General features: G+C 43.0%; 1 protein-coding gene across 1 annotated transcript in view; it reads right to left on the reverse strand.

The window, feature by feature from the left end:
- The window catches only part of LOC311117444 (zinc finger MIZ domain-containing protein 1-like), a gene marked incomplete at both ends in the record, with an annotated part of 37,403 nt that overhangs the window by 9,341 nt on the left and 4,732 nt on the right, over positions 1 to 23,330 (reverse strand). The window contains 8 exons of the mRNA XM_084192374.1: positions 1 to 15; positions 1,692 to 1,770; positions 9,295 to 9,436; positions 10,151 to 10,319; positions 10,559 to 10,633; positions 11,628 to 11,828; positions 17,630 to 17,911; positions 19,935 to 20,139. The exon at positions 1 to 15 is cut by the window's left edge and continues 117 nt beyond it. Coding sequence (XP_084048500.1) covers positions 1 to 15; positions 1,692 to 1,770; positions 9,295 to 9,436; positions 10,151 to 10,319; positions 10,559 to 10,633; positions 11,628 to 11,828; positions 17,630 to 17,911; positions 19,935 to 20,139 — 1,168 coding nt within the window. The remainder of the gene's footprint in view (positions 16 to 1,691; positions 1,771 to 9,294; positions 9,437 to 10,150; positions 10,320 to 10,558; positions 10,634 to 11,627; positions 11,829 to 17,629; positions 17,912 to 19,934; positions 20,140 to 23,330) is intronic.

Here is a 23,330-nt window from a genome sequence, read left to right on the forward strand (position 1 = left end):
GGCGTTCACGCTGACCTGCAGAGAGGAAGGATACTAAGGACAGTTAGTGTGTGTGTGTGTGTGTGTGTGTGTGTGTGTGTGTGTGTGTGTGTCTTCAGAAAGTATTCCCACCCCTTGACTTTCTTGACATTTTATTGTGTTACAGCCTGAATTTAAAATGGATTTGTCACTGGCCTACACACCATACCCCATAATGCCAAAGTGGAATTATGTTTTTCAGTTTTTTTTTTCAATTTAATAAAAAATTCAAAGCTGAAATGTCTTGAGTCAATAAGTATTAAACCCCTTTGGGATGGCAAGACTAAATCAATTCAGGAGTAAACATGTGCTTAACAAGTCACATAATAAGTTGCATGGACTCACTCTATGTGCAATAATAGTGATTAACATGATTTTTGAGTGACTACCTTATCTCTGTACCAACACATACAATTATCTGTAAGGTCCCTCAGTCAAGCAGTGAATTTCAAACACAGATTCAACCACAAAGACCAGGGAGGTTTTCCAATGCCTCGCAAAGAAGGGCACCTATTGGTAGATGGGTAAAAATAAAAAAGCAGACATTGAATATCCCTTTGAGCATGGTGAAGTTATTAATTACACTTTGGATGGTGTATCAATACACCCAGTAACTACAAAGATACAGGCATCCTTCCTAACTCAGTTGCCGGAGAGGAAGGAAACCGCTCAGGGATTTCACCATGAGGTCGATGATGATTTTAAAACAGACAGAGTTTAATGGCTGTGATAGGAGAAAACTGAGGATGGATCAACAACATTGTAGTTACTCCACAATACTAACCTAAATGACAGAGTGAAAAGAAGGAAGCATGTACAGAATATAAATATTCCAAACCATGCATCCTGTTGGCAACAAGGCACTACAGTCATATTTCAGAAAATGTGGCAAAGCAATTCACTTTTTGTCCTGAATACAAAATGTAATGTTTTGGGCAAATCCAATACAACACATTACTGAGTACCACTCCTCATATTTTCAAGCATAGTGGTGGCTGCATCATGTTATGGGTATGCTTGTAATCGTTAAGGACTGGGGAGTTTTTCAGGATAAAAGCTAAGCACAGGCAAAATCCTAGAGGAAAACCTGGTTCAGTCTGCTTTCCACCAGACACTGGGAGATGAATTCACCTTTCAGTAGGACAATAACCTAAAACACAAGGACAAATCTACACTGGAGTTGCTCACCAAGAAGACAGTAAATGTTCCTGAGTGGCCGAGTTACAGTTTTGACTTAAATCTACTTGAAAATCTATGGCAAGACCTGAAAATGGTTGTCTAGCAATGATCAACAACCAATTTGACAGAGCTTGAAGAATTTTGAAAAGAATAATGGCCAAATATTGTACAATCCAGGTGTGCAAAGCTCTTAGAGACTTACCCAGAAAGACTCACAGCTGTAATCGCTGCCAAAGGTGATTCTAACATGTATTGACTCAGGGGTGTGAATACTTAAGTAAATGAGTTATTTCTGTATTTAATTTTCAATACACATTTGCAAACATAAAAAAAAAACATGTTTTCACTTTGTCATTGTATGTAGATGGGTGAGAAAAAACAACATTGAATCCATTTAGAATTCAGGCTGTAACAACAACAAAATGTGGAATAAGTCAAGGGGTATGAATACTTTCTGAAGGCACTGTATGTGTGTGCGTGCTGTTCTTACTGACCTGGACCGAGGCGGGCCAGTTGGTGTTCATCTGTCGGTCCTCGTGATGGTAGCATTTAAACTGCAGCTCCAGATCTGACCTGCAGGGGGACAGAGGAAGAGAACCTGTTAGTTCACCTGTAAGCTTGCATTCGCTCTAGCGGAAGGCTTGGCCAAAGCTAGTGTATCTGTAACGCTAACTAGCTAGTGTATCTGTAACGCTAACTAGCTAGTGTATCTGTAACGCTAACTAGCTAGTGTATCTGTAACTCTACCTAGCTAGTGTATCTGTAACGCTAACTAGCTAGTGTATCTGTAACGCTAACTAGCTAGTGTATCTGTAACGCTAACTAGCTAGTGTATCTGTAACGCTAACTAGCTAGTGTATCTGTAACGCTAACTAGCTAGTGTATCTGTAACGCTAACTAGCTAGTGTATCTGTAACGCTAACTAGCTAGTGTATCTGTAACTCTACCTAGCTAGTGTATCTGTAACGCTAACTAGCTAGTGTATCTGTAACGCTAACTAGCTAGTGTATCTGTAACGCTAACTAGCTAGTGTATCTGTAACGCTAACTAGCTAGTGTATCTGTAACGCTAACTAGCTAGTGTATCTGTAATTCCAAAATGATTCTGTCCACTGCCTGTGATACTATAGTGTAATAGAACAGGACCTGGTGGTGTATACTATAGTAATAGAACAGGATCCTGGTGGTGTATACTATAGTAATAGAACAGGACCTGGTGGTGTATACTATAGTGTAATAGAACAGGACCTGGTGGTGTATACTATAGTAATAGAACAGGACCTGGTGGTGTATACTATAGTAATAGAACAGGACCTGGTGGTGTATACTATAGTAATAGAACAGGACCTGGTGGTGTATACTATAGTGTAATAGAACAGGACCTGGTGGTGTATACTATAGTGTAATAGAACAGGACCTGGTGGTGTATACTATAGTGTAATAGAACAGGACCTGGTGGTGTATACTATAGTGTAATAGAACAGGACCTGGTGGTGTATACTATAGTAATAGAACAGGACCTGGTGGTGTATACTATAGTGTAATAGAACAGGACCTGGTGGTGTATACTATAGTGTAATAGAACAGGACCTGGTGGTGTATACTATAGTAATAGAACAGGACCTGGTGGTGTATACTATAGTGTAATAGAACAGGATCCTGGTGGTATATACTATAGTGTAATAGAACAGGACCTGGTGGTGTATACTATAGTGTAATAGAACAGGACCTGGTGGTGTATACTATAGTAATAGAACAGGACCTGGTGGTGTATACTATAGTGTAATAGAACAGGATCCTGGTGGTGTATACTATAGTGTAATAGAACAGGATCCTGGTGGTGTATACTATAGTGTAATAGAACAGGACCTGGTGGTGTATACTATAGTGTAATAGAACAGGACCTGGTGGTGTATACTATAGTGTAATAGAACAGGACCTGGTGGTGTATACTATAGTAATAGAACAGGACCTGGTGGTGTATACTATAGTGTAATAGAACAGGACCTGGTGGTGTATACTATAGTAATAGAACAGGACCTGGTGGTGTATACTATAGTGTAATAGAACAGGACCTGGTGGTGTATACTATAGTAATAGAACAGGACCTGGTGGTGTATACTATAGTGTAATAGAACAGGACCTGGTGGTGTATACTATAGTAATAGAACAGGACCTGGTGGTGTATACTATAGTGTAATAGAACAGGATCCTGGTGGTGTATACTATAGTGTAATAGAACAGGACCTGGTGGTGTATACTATAGTGTAATAGAACAGGACCTGGTGGTGTATACTATAGTAATAGAACAGGACCTGGTGGTGTATACTATAGTGTAATAGAACAGGACCTGGTGGTGTATACTATAGTGTAATAGAACAGGACCTGGTGGTGTATACTATAGTGTAATAGAACAGGATCCTGGTGGTGTATACTATAGTGTAATAGAACAGGACCTGGTGGTGTATACTATAGTGTAATAGAACAGGACCTGGTGGTGTATACTATAGTGTAATAGAACAGGACCTGGTGGTGTATACTATAGTAATAGAACAGGATCCTGGTGGTGTATACTATAGTGTAATAGAACAGGACCTGGTGGTGTATACTATAGTGTAATAGAACAGGACCTGGTGGTGTATACTATAGTGTAATAGAACAGGATCCTGGTGGTGTATACTATAGTAATAGAACAGGACCTGGTGGTGTATACTATAGTAATAGAACAGGACCTGGTGGTGTATACTATAGTGTAATAGAACAGGACCTGGTGGTGTATACTATAGTAATAGAACAGGACCTGGTGGTGTATACTATAGTAATAGAACAGGACCTGGTGGTGTATACTATAGTGTAATAGAACAGGATCCTGGTGGTGTATACTATAGTAATAGAACAGGACCTGGTGGTGTATACTATAGTGTAATAGAACAGAACCTGGTGGTGTATACTATAGTAATAGAACAGGACCTGGTGGTGTATACTATAGTGTAATAGAACAGGACCTGGTGGTGTATACTATAGTAATAGAACAGGACCTGGTGGTGTATACTATAGTGTAATAGAACAGGACCTGGTGGTGTATACTATAGTAATAGAACAGGACCTGGTGGTGTATACTATAGTAATAGAACAGGACCTGGTGGTGTATACTATAGTGTAATAGAACAGGACCTGGTGGTGTATACTATAGTGTAATAGAACAGGACCTGGTGGTGTATACTATAGTGTAATAGAACAGGACCTGGTGGTGTATACTATAGTAATAGAACAGGACCTGGTGGTGTATACTATAGTGTAATAGAACAGGACCTGGTGGTGTATACTATAGTGTAATAGAACAGGACCTGGTGGTGTATACTATAGTAATAGAACAGGACCTGGTGGTGTATACTATAGTGTAATAGAACAGGACCTGGTGGTGTATACTATAGTGTAATAGAACAGGACCTGGTGGTGTATACTATAGTGTAATAGAACAGGACCTGGTGGTGTATACTATAGTGTAATAGAACAGGATCCTGGTGGTGTATACTATAGTAATAGAACAGGACCTGGTGGTGTATACTATAGTGTAATAGAACATGACCTGGTGGTGTATACTATAGTAATAGAACAGGACCTGGTGGTGTATACTATAGTGTAATAGAACAGGACCTGGTGGTGTATACTATAGTGTAATAGAACAGGATCTGGTGGTGTATACTATAGTAATAGAACAGGACCTGGTGGTGTATACTATAGTAATAGAACAGGACCTGGTGGTGTATACTATAGTAATAGAACAGGACCTGGTGGTGTATACTATAGTAATAGAACAGGACCTGGTGGTGTATACTATAGTAATAGAACAGGACCTGGTGGTGTATACTATAGTAATAGAACAGGACCTGGTGGTGTATACTATAGTGTAATAGAACAGGACCTGGTGGTGTATACTATAGTAATAGAACAGGACCTGGTGGTGTATACTATAGTGTAATAGAACAGGACCTGGTGGTGTATACTATAGTAATAGAACAGGACCTGGTGGTGTATACTATAGTGTAATAGAACAGGACCTGGTCGTGTATACTATAGTAATAGAACAGGACCTGGTGGTGTATACTATAGTGTAATAGAACAGGATCCTGGTGGTGTATACTATAGTAATAGAACAGGACCTGGTCGTGTATACTATAGTGTAATAGAACAGGACCTGGTGGTGTATACTATAGTAATAGAACAGGACCTGGTGGTGTATACTATAGTGTAATAGAACAGGACCTGGTGGTGTATACTATAGTGTAATAGAACAGGACCTGGTGGTGTATACTATAGTGTAATAGAACAGGACCTGGTGGTGTATACTATAGTGTAATAGAACAGGACCTGGTGGTGTATACTATAGTAATAGAACAGGACCTGGTGGTGTATACTATAGTGTAATAGAACAGGACCTGGTGTTGTATACTATAGTAATAGAACAGGACCTGGTGGTGTGTACTATAGTAATAGAACAGGACCTGGTGGTGTATACTATAGTGTAATAGAACAGGACCTGGTGGTGTATACTATAGTGTAATAGAACAGGACCTGGTGGTGTATACTATAGTAATAGAACAGGACCTGGTGGTGTATACTATAGTAATAGAACAGGATCCTGGTGGTGTATACTATAGTAATAGAACAGGACCTGGTGGTGTATACTATAGTAATAGAACAGGATCCTGGTGGTGTATACTATAGTAATAGAACAGGACCTGGTGGTGTATACTATAGTAATAGAACAGGACCTGGTGGTGTATACTATAGTGTAATAGAACAGAACCTGGTGGTGTATACTATAGTGTAATAGAACATGACCTGGTGGTGTATACTATAGTGTAATAGAACAGGACCTGGTGGTGTATACTATAGTGTAATAGAACAGGATCTGGTGGTGTATACTATAGTAATAGAACAGGACCTGGTGGTGTATACTATAGTAATAGAACAGGACCTGGTGGTGTATACTATAGTAATAGAACAGGACCTGGTGGTGTATACTATAGTAATAGAACAGGATCCTGGTGGTGTATACTATAGTAATAGAACAGGACCTGGTGGTGTATACTATAGTAATAGAACAGGACCTGGTGGTGTATACTATAGTGTAATAGAACAGGACCTGGTGGTGTATACTATAGTAATAGAACAGGACCTGGTGGTGTATACTATAGTGTAATAGAACAGGACCTGGTGGTGTATACTATAGTGTAATAGAACAGGATCCTGGTGGTGTATACTATAGTGTAATAGAACAGGACCTGGTGGTGTATACTATAGTGTAATAGAACAGGACCTGGTGGTGTATACTATAGTGTAATAGAACAGGATCCTGGTGGTGTATACTATAGTAATAGAACAGGACCTGGTGGTGTATACTATAGTGTAATAGAACAGGACCTGGTGGTGTATACTATAGTAATAGAACAGGACCTGGTGGTGTATACTATAGTGTAATAGAACAGGACCTGGTGGTGTATACTATAGTGTAATAGAACAGGATCCTGGTGGTGTATACTATAGTGTAATAGAACAGGACCTGGTGGTGTATACTATAGTAATAGAACAGGACCTGGTGGTGTATAATATAGTGTAATAGAACAGGATCCTGGTGGTGTATACTATAGTGTAATAGAACAGGACCTGGTGGTGTATACTATAGTAATAGAACCGGACCTGGTGGTGTATACTATAGTGTAATAGAACAGGACCTGGTGGTGTATACTATAGTGTAATAGAACAGGACCTGGTGGTGTATACTATAGTGTAATAGAACAGGACCTGGTGGTGTATACTATAGTAATAGAACAGGACCTGGTGGTGTATACTATAGTGTAATAGAACAGGACCTGGTGGTGTATACTATAGTAATAGAACAGGACCTGGTGGTGTATACTATAGTGTAATAGAACAGGACCTGGTGGTGTATACTATAGTGTAATAGAACAGGACCTGGTGTGCTACTATAGTAATAGAACAGGACCTGGTGGTGTATACTATAGTGTAATAGAACAGGACCTGGTGGTGTATACTATAGTGTAATAGAACAGGACTGGTGGTGTATACTATAGTAATAGAACAGGACCTGGTCGTGTATACTATAGTGTAATAGAACAGGACCTGGTGGTGTATACTATAGTAATATAACAGGACCTGGTGGTGTATACTATAGTGTAATAGAACAGGACCTGGTGGTGTATACTATAGTAATATAACAGGACCTGGTGGTGTATACTATAGTGTAATAGAACAGGACCTGGTGGTGTATACTATAGTAATAGAACAGGACCTGGTGGTGTATACTATAGTGTAATAGAACAGGACCTGGTGGTGTATACTATAGTGTAATAGAACAGGACCTGGTGGTGTATACTATAGTGTAATAGAACAGGATCCTGGTGGTGTATACTATAGTAATAGAACAGGACCTGGTGGTGTATACTATAGTGTAATAGAACAGGACCTGGTGGTGTATACTATAGTAATAGAACAGGACCTGGTGGTGTATACTATAGTGTAATAGAACAGGACCTGGTGGTGTATACTATAGTGTAATAGAACAGGACCTGGTGGTGTATACTATAGTGTAATAGAACAGGATCCTGGTGGTGTATACTATAGTAATAGAACAGACCTGGTGGTGTATACTATAGTAATAGAACAGGACCTGGTGGTGTATACTATAGTGTAATAGAACAGACCTGGTGGTGTATACTATAGTGTAATAGAACAGGACCTGGTGGTGTATACTATAGTGTAATAGAACAGGACCTGGTGGTGTATACTATAGTGTAATAGAACAGGACCTGGTGGTGTATACTATAGTGTAATAGAACAGGACCTGGTGGTGTATACTATAGTGTATAGAACAGGACCTGGTGGTGTATACTATAGTAATAGAACAGGACCTGGTGGTGTATACTATAGTAATAGAACAGGACCTGGTGGTGTATACTATAGTGTAATAGAACAGGACCTGGTGGTGTATACTATAGTGTAATAGAACAGGACCTGGTGGTGTATACTATAGTGTAATAGAACAGGACCTGGTGGTGTATACTATAGTAATAGAACAGGACCTGGTGGTGTATACTATAGTAATAGAACAGGACCTGGTGGTGTATACTATAGTAATAGAACAGGACCTGGTGGTGTATACTATAGTAATAGAACAGGACCTGGTGGTGTATACTATAGTGTAATAGAACAGGACCTGGTGGTGTATACTATAGTGTAATAGAACAGGACCTGGTGGTGTATACTATAGTAATAGAACAGGACCTGGTGGTGTATACTATAGTAATAGAACAGGACCTGGTGGTGTATACTATAGTGTAATAGAACAGGACCTGGTGGTGTATACTATAGTGTAATAGAACAGGACCTGGTGGTGTATACTATAGTGTAATAGAACAGGACCTGGTGGTGTATACTATAGTAATAGAACAGGACCTGGTGGTGTATACTATAGTAATAGAACAGGACCTGGTGGTGTATACTATAGTAATAGAACAGGATCCTGGTGGTGTATACTATAGTAATAGAACAGGATCCTGGTGGTGTATACTATAGTAATAGAACAGGATCCTGGTGGTGTATACTATAGTAATAGAACAGGACCTGGTGGTGTATACTATAGTAATAGAACAGGACCTGGTGGTGTATACTATAGTGTAATAGAACAGGACCTGGTGGTGTATACTATAGTGTAATAGAACAGGACCTGGTGGTGTATACTATAGTGTAATAGAACAGGACCTGGTGGTGTATACTATAGTGTAATAGAACAGGACCTGGTGGTGTATACTATAGTGTAATAGAACAGGACCTGGTGGTGTATACTATAGTAATAGAACAGGACCTGGTGGTGTATACTATAGTAATAGAACAGGACCTGGTGGTGTATACTATAGTGTAATAGAACAGGACCTGGTGGTGTATACTATAGTGTAATAGAACAGGATCTTGATGGTGTACAAACAGTACTGTACCACAGAGAGGCACTGTCCTTACCTCCACATCAGGTTCTAGTGTATTTAGATTAGGGTTAGATGTATGGAGGGTTTCTTACCGCCACATGAGGGTCTGGTGTACAGAGGGTCGGAGGTGGAAGACATGGTTACTGACGGCCAGGTTGTGCTCCAGTCTGAAGGGCTCTAGGACCACTCCATCCCTCACCGGGAAGGTCAGACGTAGCTCCTCATTGGGGTTGGCTGGGTGGGAGGAGGAGGAGGAGGAGGAGGAGGAGGAGGTGGAGGAGGAGGAGGAGGTGGAGGAGGAGGAGGAGGAGGAGGAGGAGGAGGTGGAGGAAGGAGGAGGAGGAGGAGGAGGAGGAGGAGGTGGAGGAGGAGGAGGTGGAGGAGGAGGAGGAGGAGGAGGAGGAGGAGGAGGAGGAGGAGGAGGATGAGGAGGAAAGGAGAAAGAGAGAGAGTAGAAGAAGAAGAGGGGAAGAAGGAGAAGATGGGACAGGGTAAGACTTTTCCTCAAATAAAGGTTGGTTTTGATACTGTACCAATTCTACTGAACCTTAAATTCAAGCCTTTCAAGTTCTGTATAAGATAACAAGGGTTGAGTGATAAAGGGGCAATAAAGTAGGTTATCGGCTGGGGGCATGAGGATAGGTGGGATGGGAAGTACTCTGTTGTGGCAAGACAGAGAGAGACAGAGAGAGAGAGAGAGAGAGAGAGAGAGAGAGAGAGAGAGAGAGAGAGAGAGAGAGAGAGAGAGAGAGAGAGAGAGAGAGAGAGAGAGAGAGAGAGAGAGAGAGAGAGAGAGAGAGACAGAGAGAGAGAGAGAGAGAGAGAGAGAGAGAGAGAGAGAGAGAGAGAGAGACAGAGAGAGAGAGAGTGTGTGAGAGAGCGAGAGAGAGAGTGTGTGTGTGAGAGAGAGAGTGTGAGTGTGTGAAAGGGAGTAAGAGAGAGACTGACCTGGAAGTGGAGGAATAGCGATGATATTTGGTTTGATGTCTGGAGGGAAGGGGGGCTTGACGTCCTGATTGGGAGACAGGTATGGAGGGATACTACTTCCTGGGGTCATGGGCGGAGTCGGGTTGCCAAGCACGGGGGAGTGAGGGTAGTTACCCATCGGTCGAGGAGGCTGCAAGGATTATAACACATTAAAATGGAAATATATATATATATATGTATAAATGTATTATATTATATTTGTGTAGAAGAAGTAACCAAATAACATCACAATACAGTTAAGTGCATCAATAACCATAAATATATAACTACTGCGCATAGATCAAATAAAATGTACCAAATATCATCGTGTATCATACATTTGAATATGAGTGGGCACTGGGCAGGTTGGAAGGTGACAGTAAAGCTTACCCCGTTCATATTGCCTTGGCTGTACTGATATCCACTCCCAGAAAAGGTGTTACTTTGACCGTTGAAAGGCTCTTGCTGTAAAGGGACACAGGACAAAACATTGGATTACAATTATTATTATGCTATAAACGGTGCAGCGCTGAGTACACAGGTAATGTACTGTTAGCAGTCACTCACCTTGGCACGAATGTCAAACTCATTCAACGGCGTGCCGAGTGTCTGCAGGTTTACATCTATCTAGTCCAGGGCTCTCCAACCCTGTTCCTGGAGAGATACCCTCCTGTAGGTTTACATCTATCTAGTCCAGGGCTCTCCAACCCTGTTCCTGGAGAGATACCCTCCTGTAGGTTTACATCTATCTAGTCCAGGGCTCTCCAACCCTGTTCCTGGAGAGATACCCTCCCTTGTACTTGATGGATGAATTAAGGTCACTGATTAGTAAGGAACTCCCCTCACCTGGTTGTCTAGGTCTTAATTGAAAGGAAAACCCAAAACCCCAAAAACCAGCAGACACTGGGCCCTCCATGGAATGAGTTTGACACCCCTGCACTATGGACTCTAGTGCATGTCTCTCTAACCCTGGAGAGCTACCGTCCTGTAGGTTTTCACTCCAACCCTGATCTAGCACACCTGTGTCTAATAATTAGTTGGTTGATAAACTGAATCAGGTTAGTTACAACTGGGATTAGAGTGAAAACCTACAGGAGGGTATCTCTCCAGGAACAGGGTTGGAGAGCCCTGGACTAGATAGATGTAAACCTACAGGAGGGTATCTCTCCAGGAACAGGGTTGGAGAGCCCTGATCTAGATAGATGTAAACCTACAGGAGGGTATCTCTCCAGGAACAGGGTTGGAGAGCCCTGGACTAGATAGATGTAAACCTACAGGAGGGTATCTCTCCAGGAACAGGGTTGGAGAGCCCTGGACTAGATAGATGTAAACCTACAGGAGGGTATCTCTCCAGGAACAGGGTTGGAGAGCCCTGGACTAGATAGATGTAAACCTACAGGAGGGTATCTCTCCTGGAACAGGGTTGGAGAGCCCTGGACTAGTGTCTATGGTGGCTTACCTTGTAGTACTGTCCCATGGCCCCTCCAGGAGGGGGGTACTGGCCCTGGATCTGCTGCCCACCAGGCATCCTCTGGCCTGGGTAGTTGGGGGACGGGAGTGACCTGGAGGGGTTGGGGGTGTGGGTGGGGTACTGGCTCTGCTGCTGGGGGAACCCCTGACTGTTTGGTCCTGGACCGTACTGCTGCCCTCCGTAGTTAGGCTTTATAGGGGGGAACAAAAGAAGGAAAAATATTACAGTTAAGTATTTTATCAAGTAATAGATTGATTAGACAATAATTATTAAGCTAACAATAGTTAGGCTAGGGAGGAATGAAAGAAGGACAAGTATTACAATAAAATGTTTGGTACAATCAAAAGATATCAGTAAAAAACAACATACAAAATTATTGTCCAAGGGAATAAATAGTTTAAATGAAATTGGGATTCTTTATGTTAAGAAGTATTTTTTTTTTTATCACAGTGCAGTTATCACAAAACATATTGTTTTCAGTGTTAAAGCCTAACTAGATGATAGGCTATAAAGGCCTGGGGAAAGCTGTATATTTAACTAGGCGATATGCTATAAAGGCCTGGGGGAAGTTGTATATTTAACTAGGCGATAGGCTATAAAGGCCTGGGAAGTTGTATATTTAACTAGGCGATAGGCTATAAAGGCCTGGGGAAGTTGTATATTTAACTAGACGATAGGCTATAAAGGCCTGGGGAAGTTGTATATTTAACTAGACAATAGGCTATAAAGGCCTGGGGAAGTTGTATATTTAACTAGACGATAGGCTATAAAGGCCTGGGGAAAGTTCTATATTTAACTAGGCGATAGGCTATAAAGGCCTGGGGGAAGTTGTATATTTAACTAGACAATAGGCTATAAAGGCCTGGGGAAGTTGTATATTTAACTAGACGATAGGCTATAAAGGCCTGGGGAAAGTTCTATATTTAACTAGACGATAGGCTATAAAGGCCTGGGGAAAGTTCTATATTTAACTAGATGATAGGCTATAAAGGCCTGGGGAAGTTCTATATTTAAAGGTAGACTCAGCCATATGAAGTAGATGCAGAAAGTAAACAGCATAGTGGGTCAATTTCCACATCTAAAGAGCAGCTGTCTATTTACCATCACAAACAGATGCTGGCACTAAGACCGCATTCAATGAACTGTGTACGGCCATAAGAAAACAGGAAAACGCTCATCCAGAGGCAGCGCTCCTAGTAGCCGGGGACTTTAATGCAGGGAAACTTAAATCCGTTTTACCTCATTTCTACCAGCATGTTAAATGTGCAACCAGAGGGGAAAAAAACTCTAGACTGCCTTTACTCCACACACAGAGACGCTACAAAGCTCTCCCTCGCCCTGCATTTGGAAAATCTGACCATAACTCTATCCTCCTGATTCCTGCTACAAGCAAAAACATAAAAAAGTGGTCAGATGAAGCAGATGCTAAGCTACAGGACTGTTTTGCTAGCACAGACTGGAATATGTTCCGGGATTCTTCCGATGGCATTGAGGAGTACACCACATCAGTCACTGGCTTCATCAATTAGGGCATCGATGGCGTCGTCCCCACAATGACTGTACGTACATACCCCAACCAGAAGCCATGGATTACAGGCAACATCCGCACTGAGCTAAAGAGTAAAGCTTCCGCTTTCAAGGAGCGGGACTCTAACCCGGAAACTTATAAGAAATCCCGCTATGCCCTCCGACAAACCATCAAACAGGACTAAGATCGAATCGTACTACACCGGTTCTGACGCTCGTCAGATGTGGCAGGGCTTGCAAACTATTACAGACTACAAAGGGAAACACAGCCGCGAGCTGCCCAGTGACACAAGCCTACCAGATGAGCTAAATTACTTTTATGCTCGCTTCGAGGCAAGTAACACTGAAACATGCATGAGAGCATCAGCTGTTCTGGATGACTGTGTGATCACGTTCTCCGTAGCCGATGTGAGTAAGACCTTTAAACAGGTCAACATTCACAAGGCCGCAGGGCCAGACGGATTACCAGGACGTGTACTCCGAGCATGCGCTGACCAACTGGCAAGTGTCTTCACTGACATTTTCAACCTCTCCCTGTCTGAGTCTGTAATACCAACATGTTTCAAGCAGACCACCATGGTCCCTGTGCCCAAGAACACTAAGGTAACCTGCCTAAATGACTACTGACCCGTAGCACTCACGTCTGTAGCAATGAAGTGCTTTGAAAGGCTGCTCATGCCTCACATCAACACCATTATCCCAGAAACCCTAGGCCCACTCCAATTTGCATATCGCCCCAACAGATCCACAGATGATGCAATTTCTATTGTGCTCCACACTGCCCTTTCACACCTGGACAAAAGGAACACCTATGTGAGAATGCCATTCATTGACTACAGCTCAGTGTTCAACACCATAGTGCCCTCAAAGCTCATCACTAAGCTAAGGACCCTGGGACTAAACACCTCCCTCTGCAACTGGATCCTGGACTTCCTGACGGGCTGCCCCCAGGTGGTAAGGGTAGGTAACAACACATCCGCCACGCTGATTCTCAACACGGGGGCCCCTCAGGGGTGCATGCTCAGTCCCCTCCTGTACTCCCTGTTCACTCATGACTGCATGGCCAGGCACGACTCCAACACCATTATTAAGATTGCCGATGACACAACAGTGGTAGGCCTGATCACCGACAGCAACGAGATAGGGAGGAGGTCAGAGACCTGGCCGTGTGGTGCCAGGATAACAACCTCTCCCTCGTGATCAAGACAAAGGAGATGATTGTGGACTACAGGAAAAAGAAGAGGACCGAGCACGCCCCTATTCTCATCGACAGGGTTGTAGTGGAGCAGGTTGAGAGCTTCAAGTTCCTTGGTGTCCACATCACCAACAAACGAACATGGTCCAAGCACACCAAGACAGTGGTGAAGAAGGCACGCCAAAACCTAAGGAGACTGAAAAGATTTGGCATGTGTCCTCAGATCCTCAAAAGGTTCTACAGCTGCACCATCGAGAGCATCCTGACTGGTTGCATCACTGCTTCGTATTGCAACTGCTCGGCCTCCGACCGCACGGCACTACAGAGGGTAGTGCGTACGGCCCAGTACATCACTGGGGCCAAGCTTCCTGCCATCCAGGACCTCTATACCAGGCGGTGTCAGAGGAAGGCCCTCAAAATTGTCAAAGAGTCCAGCCACCCTAGTCATAGACTGTTCTCTCTGCTACTGCACGGCAAGCAGTACCGGAGCGCCAAGTCTAGGTCCAAAAGGCTTCTAAACAGCTTCTAACCCCAAGCCATAAGACTCCTGAACAGCTAATCAAATGGCTACCCAGACTGTTTGCACTGCCGCCCCACCCCTCTTTTACGCTGCTGCTACTCTGTTTATTATCTATGCATAGTCACTTTAATAACTCTACCTACATGTACATATTACCTCAATTACCTCGACTAACCGGTGCCCCCGCACATTGACTCGGTACCGGTACCCCCCTGTATATAGCCTCCCTACTGTTATTTCCCATTGACTCTGTACCGGTACCCCCCTGTATATAGCCTCCCTACTGTTATTTCCCATTGACTCGGTACCGGTACCCCCTGTATATAGCCTCCCTACTGTTATTTCACATTGACTCTGTACCGGTACCCCCTGTATATAGCCTCCCTACTGTTATTTCCCATTGACTCTGTACCGGTACCCCCCTGTATATAGCCTCCCTACTGTTATTTCCCATTGACTCTGTACCGGTACCCCCCTGTATATAGCCTCCCTACTGTTATTTCCCATTGACTCGGTACCGGTACCCCCTGTATATAGCCTCCCTACTGTTATTTCACATTGACTCTGCACCGGTACCCCCTGTATATAGCCTCCCTACTGTTATTTCCCATTGACTCTGTCCCGGTACCCCCCTGTATATAGCCTCCCTACTGTTATTTCCCATTGACTCTGTACCGGTACCCCCCTGTATATAGCCTCCCTACTGTTATTTCCCATTGACTCTGTCCCGGTACCCCCCTGTATATAGCCTCCCTACTGTTATTTCCCATTGACTCTGTCCCGGTACCCCCCTGTATATAGCCTCCCTACTGTTATTTCACATTGACTCTGTACCGGTACCCCCTGTATATATAGCCTCCCTACTGTTATTTCCCATTGACTCGGTACTGGTACCCCCTGTATATAGCCTCGCTATTGTTATGTTTACTGCTGCTCTTTAATTATTTGTTACTTTTATTTCATATTATTTTAAATTGTATATATATATATATATATATATTTTTTTTGGTATTCTTTCTTAAAACTGCATTGTTGGTTAAGGGCTTGTAAGTAAGTATTTCACTGTAAGGTCTACAGCTGTTTTCTTCGGCGCATGTGACAAATACAATTTGATTTGATTTGATCTTGCTCATCTCAATATCCTAAACTATTCATTGATGATAGGCCCTGCTTTGCAAGCCAATAAATTGCGAGGCACAGCATTCCATTGTGAGATACAGCTTTTAATTGCTGATAGACAGGCCTAGTGCACGGTTCTGACTGACTGTCTGGTGGCTGACCTGCCTATACTGATAGATAGGCCTAGTGCACGGTTCTGACTGTCTGTCTGGTGGCTGACCTGCCTATACTGATAGATGGGCCTAGTGCACGGTTCTGACTGTCTGTCTGGTGGCTGACCTGCCTATACTGATAGATAGGCCTAGTGCACGGTTCTGACTGTCTGTCTGGTGGCTGACCTGCCTATACTGATAGATAGGCCTAGTGCAGGGTTCTGACTGTCTGTCTGGTGGCCAACCTGCCTATACTGATAGATAGGCCTAGTGCACGGTTCTGACTGTCTGTCTGGTGGCTGACCTGCCTATACTGATAGATAGGCCTAGTGCACGGTTCTGACTGTCTGGTGGCTGACCTGCCTATACTGATAGATAGGCCTAGTGCACGGTTCTGACTGTCTGGTGGCTGACCTGCCTATACTGTGCCCCTCCCCCCACTCTCTGTCCCTCGCTAGCTCGCTATGAAAGATTACAGTTTTTGTGTTTTGAAGTACGGCAACTAATCAGTCTCGTCCGTTCCAAAAATACAGAATCTTATGAGTCGATTCCCAGAGGAATCAAAAACTTGACATTCAGAAATGGGAGTTGACAACGGGAATCGGCGTGCAAGGAGTCGAGGAATCAATTATCTTGGAGTCGACTCTCCACCACTACCTCATCGTCGTTAACAGTTGGAAGAATGACAGAGAAAGACCTCATCGTCGTTAACAGTTGGAAGAATGACAGAGAAAGACCTCATCGTCGTTAACAGTTGGAAGAATGACAGAGAAAGACCAGCGTCAGCAGCAAAGTCCTGTATAGCCATACTTTGAGGGGTTCAATGAGAAGGAAATGCAAACTTTGTTTCACATTTTGGGAAATGAAACTACTTCATTAACATTACATTACATTAACATTACATTACATTAACATTACATTAACATTACATTAACATTACATTACATTAACATTAAATTAACATTAACATTAACATTACATTAACATTACATTACATTTACATTACATTAACATTACATTACATTACATTACATTAACATTTCATTAACATTAACATTACATTAACATTACATTAACATTACATTACATTAACATTAAATTAACATGACATTACATTAACATTACATTACATTAACATTAACATTACATTACATGAACATTACATGAACATTACATTAACATTACATTAACATTAATTCATCTTCTTCATCTATGGTGAGTAATATACAAGCATCTACAGCAGGGTTCTTCAATTCCGGTCCTGGAGGGCCGAAACACCTCTGTTTTTCATCCTCTCCTTCTATTCAGGGGCTAATTCAGACCTGGGACACCAGGTGAGTGCAATTAACTACCAGGTAGAAATAAAAAACAGAAGTGTTTCGGCCCTCAAGGACCGGAATTGAAGAACCCTGATCTACAGTGAGCACTACTGCCAGTCATGGTGGTCCCAGATCCACACCTCCACAGCTCCACTCACCTCTCCAGGATAGGGTCTCTTCATACCCTGGATGCCCATTCCCTGAGGCCTCGGTCCCGGGTATCCCTGCTGGAGCATCCTCTCGCCCCCCTGGCTCCCAAAGGGCCCCATCCCCTGGGCCCGGGGCTGGTTCATTCCCATGTGGGAGAGGTTCATGCCAGGGCCGGGGCCGGGGCCCATGTTCCCTGGGAGGGATGGAGGGCCTCGGGGCCCCCCTGGCCCCTGGTTCATGAACTGGTTCTGGTACGCCTGGTTGGGCCCCATCTGGAACGACGAACTAATCTGTAAGAGAATGGTACCAATATATTAGACATCTCGAGGTATGCTGTGATTTAGGTGAATCGCTTTGGGGTGAGTTTCCCTAATAGGCAATGAACAAAAGATGATCATAGTGGTACAAAGCTTTCAGGGAAATTCACCCCTGTATAATTTGCTCACTCAACTTGCTAAGGTTCCATCGATACAAAAGTAGAAAAATATCTGTAGGTTTGTGCGTTGTATCTGTCTACTTGTGGTAATACAGGGTCATCTTGGGGCTATATATATAGTGTATATATAGTGTATGTATGGACGTTGTGAACTAGTGGCGGTCGGTGCCAGAAGAATATATATATTTTTTCATGAGCATGGCTTTATTTCTATTACAGCATATTGGATGACTGTCATTCATATTCCATTCACCCAATGTAACATAGATAGGTTTAGGCTACTACTCAAACCTAGCCTATGAATGAAACTTTACAATGTAGGTGCCCACAGGTCGAGATTTTTTTTTGAGGTGACAGATGTACAGACAGTAACACATTCAATACCGCCTTGCACACTCTGGCCTGCATCTAGCTGATCTAAGGTGTAATCATTAGTCCAACAAGTTGCAAACTAGAGTTTCTATTGGACAAATTCAGGTATGTTTATCCCCGTTTCGTTCCGTTTGCTTCCGCTTAAGAAACGCTTTTCAACAGAATCGGCGGAATGAATGCACCCCTGATCACGCGTAAACACAGTTCACTTTCATAGCAGCCACGTTGAATTCCTTCTATTTCCTCCCCTCCCCTTTTCCCTTCTTTTGTGGACTTCAATGAACAACACATCAGCTGTATGTGTCAAGGCGAAAAAACCTTTCCAAGCCAAACCATATAATAACCGCTACACATTTGTCACCATATTTGTCACCATATTTGTCACCATATTAGCTAAAGTAACGTCATAGTCAACATAGCTAATAGAACTAACGTGTTAGTAAACCCGCTACGATCACGCAGTAACGTTACAGTGTACAGTCGGTAAGCAGTTACACCGGTGGACCCCGGTGGCAATAAATTAGTCAAACCAAAAGCTTACCTTGACTGTTGTGATGCATAGGCATAGCCAGCTAGCTAACATAGCATCTCTCTGTTCGAGCCGGGTGTTTGAGTAGGCTAAACTAGCCAGCTAGCTAACATAACATCTCTCTGTTCGAGCCGGGTGTTTGAGTAGGCTAAACTAGCTAGCTAGCTAACATAACATCTCTCTGTTCGAGCCGGGTGTTTGAGTAGGCTAAACTAGCTAGCTAGCTAACATAGCATCTCTCTGTTCGAGCCGGGTGTTTGAGTAGGCTAAACTAGCTAGCTAGCTAACATAGCATCTCTCTGTTCGAGCCGGTTGTTTGAGTAGGCTAAACTAGCTATCTAGCTGCATTTGTTTGCTAAGTAAGTGAAATTTAAAAATAAATGACGAACTATAGCTCTCTCTCAAGCTCTCTCTTGCTTCTCTTTCATTTTTGAAGAAATTAATTTGTTGAAAACTGTTCAACTATTGTCTTTCTCTCTCTTTGAGTCAACTACTCACCACATTTTATGCACTGCAGTGCTAGTTATCTGTAGCTTATGCTTTCAGTACTAGATTCATTCTCTGATCCTTGGATTGGGTGGACAACATGTCAGTTCATGCTGCAAGAGATCTGATAGGTTGGAGGACGTCCTCCGGAAGTTGTCATAATTACTGTGTAAGTCTATGGAAGGGGGTGAGAACTACGAGCCTCCTAGGTTTTGTATTGAAGTCAATGTACCTAGAAGAGGACGGAAACCAGCTGTCCTCCAGCTACACCATGGTGCTACCCTACAGAGTGCTGCTGAGGCTACTGGAGACCTTCATTGCAAAATAGTGTGTTTTAATCAATTACTCGGTGACGTGATTATATTTAGTATAGTTTTATCTAAAAAGGATAACTTTTTTAATGTTTTACGATTTTTATTTGTATGAAATTCACTGAGGAGGATGGTCCTCCCTTTCCTACTCTGAGGAGCCTTGACTGGTTGCAACATACCGGTCCATATTGGTTCATCTCCTTGTTCTGTGTGTCCTGCCGCATGGCGGCAACGGTTGCCGTGGCAGTGGCGGTCGCCGTGGCAGCAGCGGCGGCGACAGCGGCGGCGGCAGCGGCAGCAGCGGGTTGGGTGAATTCACCAGGGGGGCGGGAGTCGGGGGGCATGCCCATGCCACCGGGACCAGAGTTAAGACCTCCAGGGTAACTAGGAGACAGGACACAGAAAGTAGCATGTCAATAACTGAGTAACTATCGGGTAGAACAAAGGAAACAGACGGTAGCATGTCAATAACTGAGTAACTAGGAGGGAGGACACATTGACTTTAGCAACAAAATGGCGTCCATGGGAGGAGCTGAGGGAGGATAACCTCAACCCTAAACTTTAGGGACACTTCGGGATTTTCGCAATGAAGTCCTTTATCTACTTTCCCAGAGTCAGATGAACTCGTGGATACCATATTTATGCCTCTGCAGGAAGTAAGAGGTAGTTTGCGTGAGCCAACGCTAACTAGCATTAGCGCCATGACTGGAAGTCTACGGTAACAATGGCCACACGTACACCATAGACTTCCAGTCATTGCGCTAATGCTAGTTAGCAATTGCGCCAACACCAGTTAGTAACTTCATTCAAACTGCAGCATAGACATAAAAATGGTATCCATGAGTTCAACTGTTGTACCGCATCAGAACCCAACATATAAGCTTGGTTTACCCCAATGTTTGTAAACAAGGTAAATGTGAACACACACTGTATTATATTAACCTCAGAACATGGTTAAAACTATCATTTTGACATCATGGATGGTCAAACCCTGCATCCATTATAGCTCTGTCTATACATTTGAGAGTGGTAACATTTCTCCAGCCCCATCACTCAGCTTCTAACCGAAACAGTAGCGGGGATCCACTTTGTTATTGTTTCAACTGCCGAATGGCTCTTTAGGTTTTAAGTGATTTTAAAACCAAAACATATTTGAGATCGAGATCCGTGACAACATGGACTTATTTTCCTCTCTCCACAGAATCATTGTCTGCCTCCCCTCCTTGTTCGGGCAGGTTTCGGCGTTCGCCGTCACCGGCTTACTAGCTACTGCCGATCCATTTATCATCACTCCATTTGTCTTGTCTTCAATCACACACACCTGGTCCTTATTCCCTCATTAGTCATGGTATAAGTTTTCCCTCTGCTTCCTTGTCTGTGTTGGTGATTGTTTATTGTGAAGGTTAGTGAAGCTCGGTGGAGCTCGTGTATTGTGTATCTACGGGAGTATTTTCCCGTGTGCCTGTTTTGTGCCCTGGAGTGTGTTTGACGCAGTTCTGCGTAAACCTGTATTTTATGGATTAAAGCCTGTTATTCTGTGATTTACCCTCCTGTGTGTGACTCCTTCAACACCACCTCATCACAACCACTTTCAGTTCCAAAACATTAATCCTCCACCTGGTTGACAACAACATGGCATCATTTCTCTTTTGTATGTTTTCAAGGACCTTAAACTTATCCACCAGGCCGACTCTCCATACAGTGCCTTCGGAAAGTATTCAGACCCCTTGACTTTTTCCACATTTTGTTACGTTACAGCCTTATTCTAAAATGGAAAAAAAATATATATCCTCAGCAATCTACACACAATACCCCATAATGACAAAGCGAAAACAGGTTTTTAGAAATGTTTGCTAATTGATTAAATTTTTTAAACGGAAATACCTTATTTACATCCGTATTCAGACCCTTTGCTATGAGACTCGAAATTTTGCACAGGTGCATCTGTTTCCAATGATCATCCTTGAGATGTTTCTACAACTTGATTGGAGTCCACCTGTGGTAAATTCAATTAATTGGACATGATTTGGAAAGGCACACACCTGTCTATATAAGGTCCCACAGTTGTCAGTGCATGTCAGAGCAAAAACCAAGCCATGAGATCGAAATAATTGTCTGTAGAGCTCCGAGACAGGAATGTGTCGAGGCACAGATCTGGGGAAGGGTACCAAAAAATGTCTACAGCATTGAAGGTCCCCAAGAACACAGTGGCCTTCATCATTCATAAATGGAAGAAGTTTGCAACCACCAAGACTCTTCCTAGAGCTGGCTGCCCAGCCAAACGGAACAATTGGGGGAGAAGGGCCTTGGTCAGGGAGGTGAACAAGAGCCTGATGGTCACTGACAGAGCTCTGGAGTTCCTCTGTGGAGATGGGAGAACCTTCCAGAAGGACAACCATCTCTGCAGCACTCCACCAATCAGGCCTTTATGGTAGAGTGTCCAGACGGAAGCCACTCAGTCGGGGTCGCAACTTACAGTTGCGAGTTAGAAAGTGCAATTTCGAAATTTGGTTGCATCTGCAGTTTTTCTCTTATGTCAGTCAATTAGTGAATCGTGAATAATGAGGGAGAGGTTGTGTTTTCTCTAGCAGGAGGTAAGCTTGGCTTCTTATATGGTGTTGAGTAAAGCTTAAACCATGTATTTAGATTGTAGGTAGGTAGTTGTAGTTAGGTATTGTAGGTAGTTTATTTAGGTAGTTATTGTAGGTTATTGTAGGTAATTATTGTAGGTAAGTATTGTATACGGCGGAGCCCGGCGAAGCACGAGGCTAGCTAACCCACTACCTGGACCAATAAAGCTAGCTAGCTAGCGGGTAGCTACTGGTAACTTTTAGCAACGGTGGATAGTTGTTTCCAATGTTATTTCACGCTTAAGAGTACCTGTAATTAAGCCAGCTAGCTACCTACCATTCAGCTGTTTTTCTAACCTCATTATCTGAGGCATTAACGTTAGGTAGTTAGTAGCTACTGTACTTAATTACAGCTACTGATTGCAGAAGACAAATGTCTTCTTGTCTGCCACCCAGACAGCTGGCGTCGGGTAAGTTTGGCTTTATACATAGCTTGGGCTTTGTCGAGTAAGGCTTAAATTATGTATTTAGATTGTAGTTAGGTAATGTAGGTAGGCATCGTGGGCTGTTGTGGGTAGTTATTGTAGGTTAGCATTGTATTCGGCGGTGCCGGGTGTAGCACGAAGCTAGCTAGCTAGCTAACTCACCTCCCGGACTAGCTGGCGAGTAGCTATTAGCAACGGTAGCAACTAGATACAATATCATTTTAGCCAGCTACATTTGTTCGCAGCGCCGCCGTTTTTCAAACAAAGTCAACACAGCAGCCATTGCTAGCTAGCCAACACGACCAGCTAGCTGTACTGTAGCAGCTAAATACAATATATTTGTGCTAGCTAGCCAACGTTTAATTATTGCTGCGTTATGAAAGGAACTAGACACGGACACGAATTATCTGTTTAGTGTGTTAACACACTATTGGTAGTTTGTTGTAACCAAGTATTGGTGCTAAACTGTGTGTTATTGGATGCTAGCATGCTAGTTAGCTATGGCGTCATAGTTAGCTAG

The sequence above is a fragment of the Coregonus lavaretus genome (genome assembly GCF_964263955.1).
Source record: "Coregonus lavaretus genome assembly, contig: HAP1_SCAFFOLD_4975, whole genome shotgun sequence".
NCBI lineage: Eukaryota > Metazoa > Chordata > Actinopteri > Salmoniformes > Salmonidae > Coregonus > Coregonus lavaretus.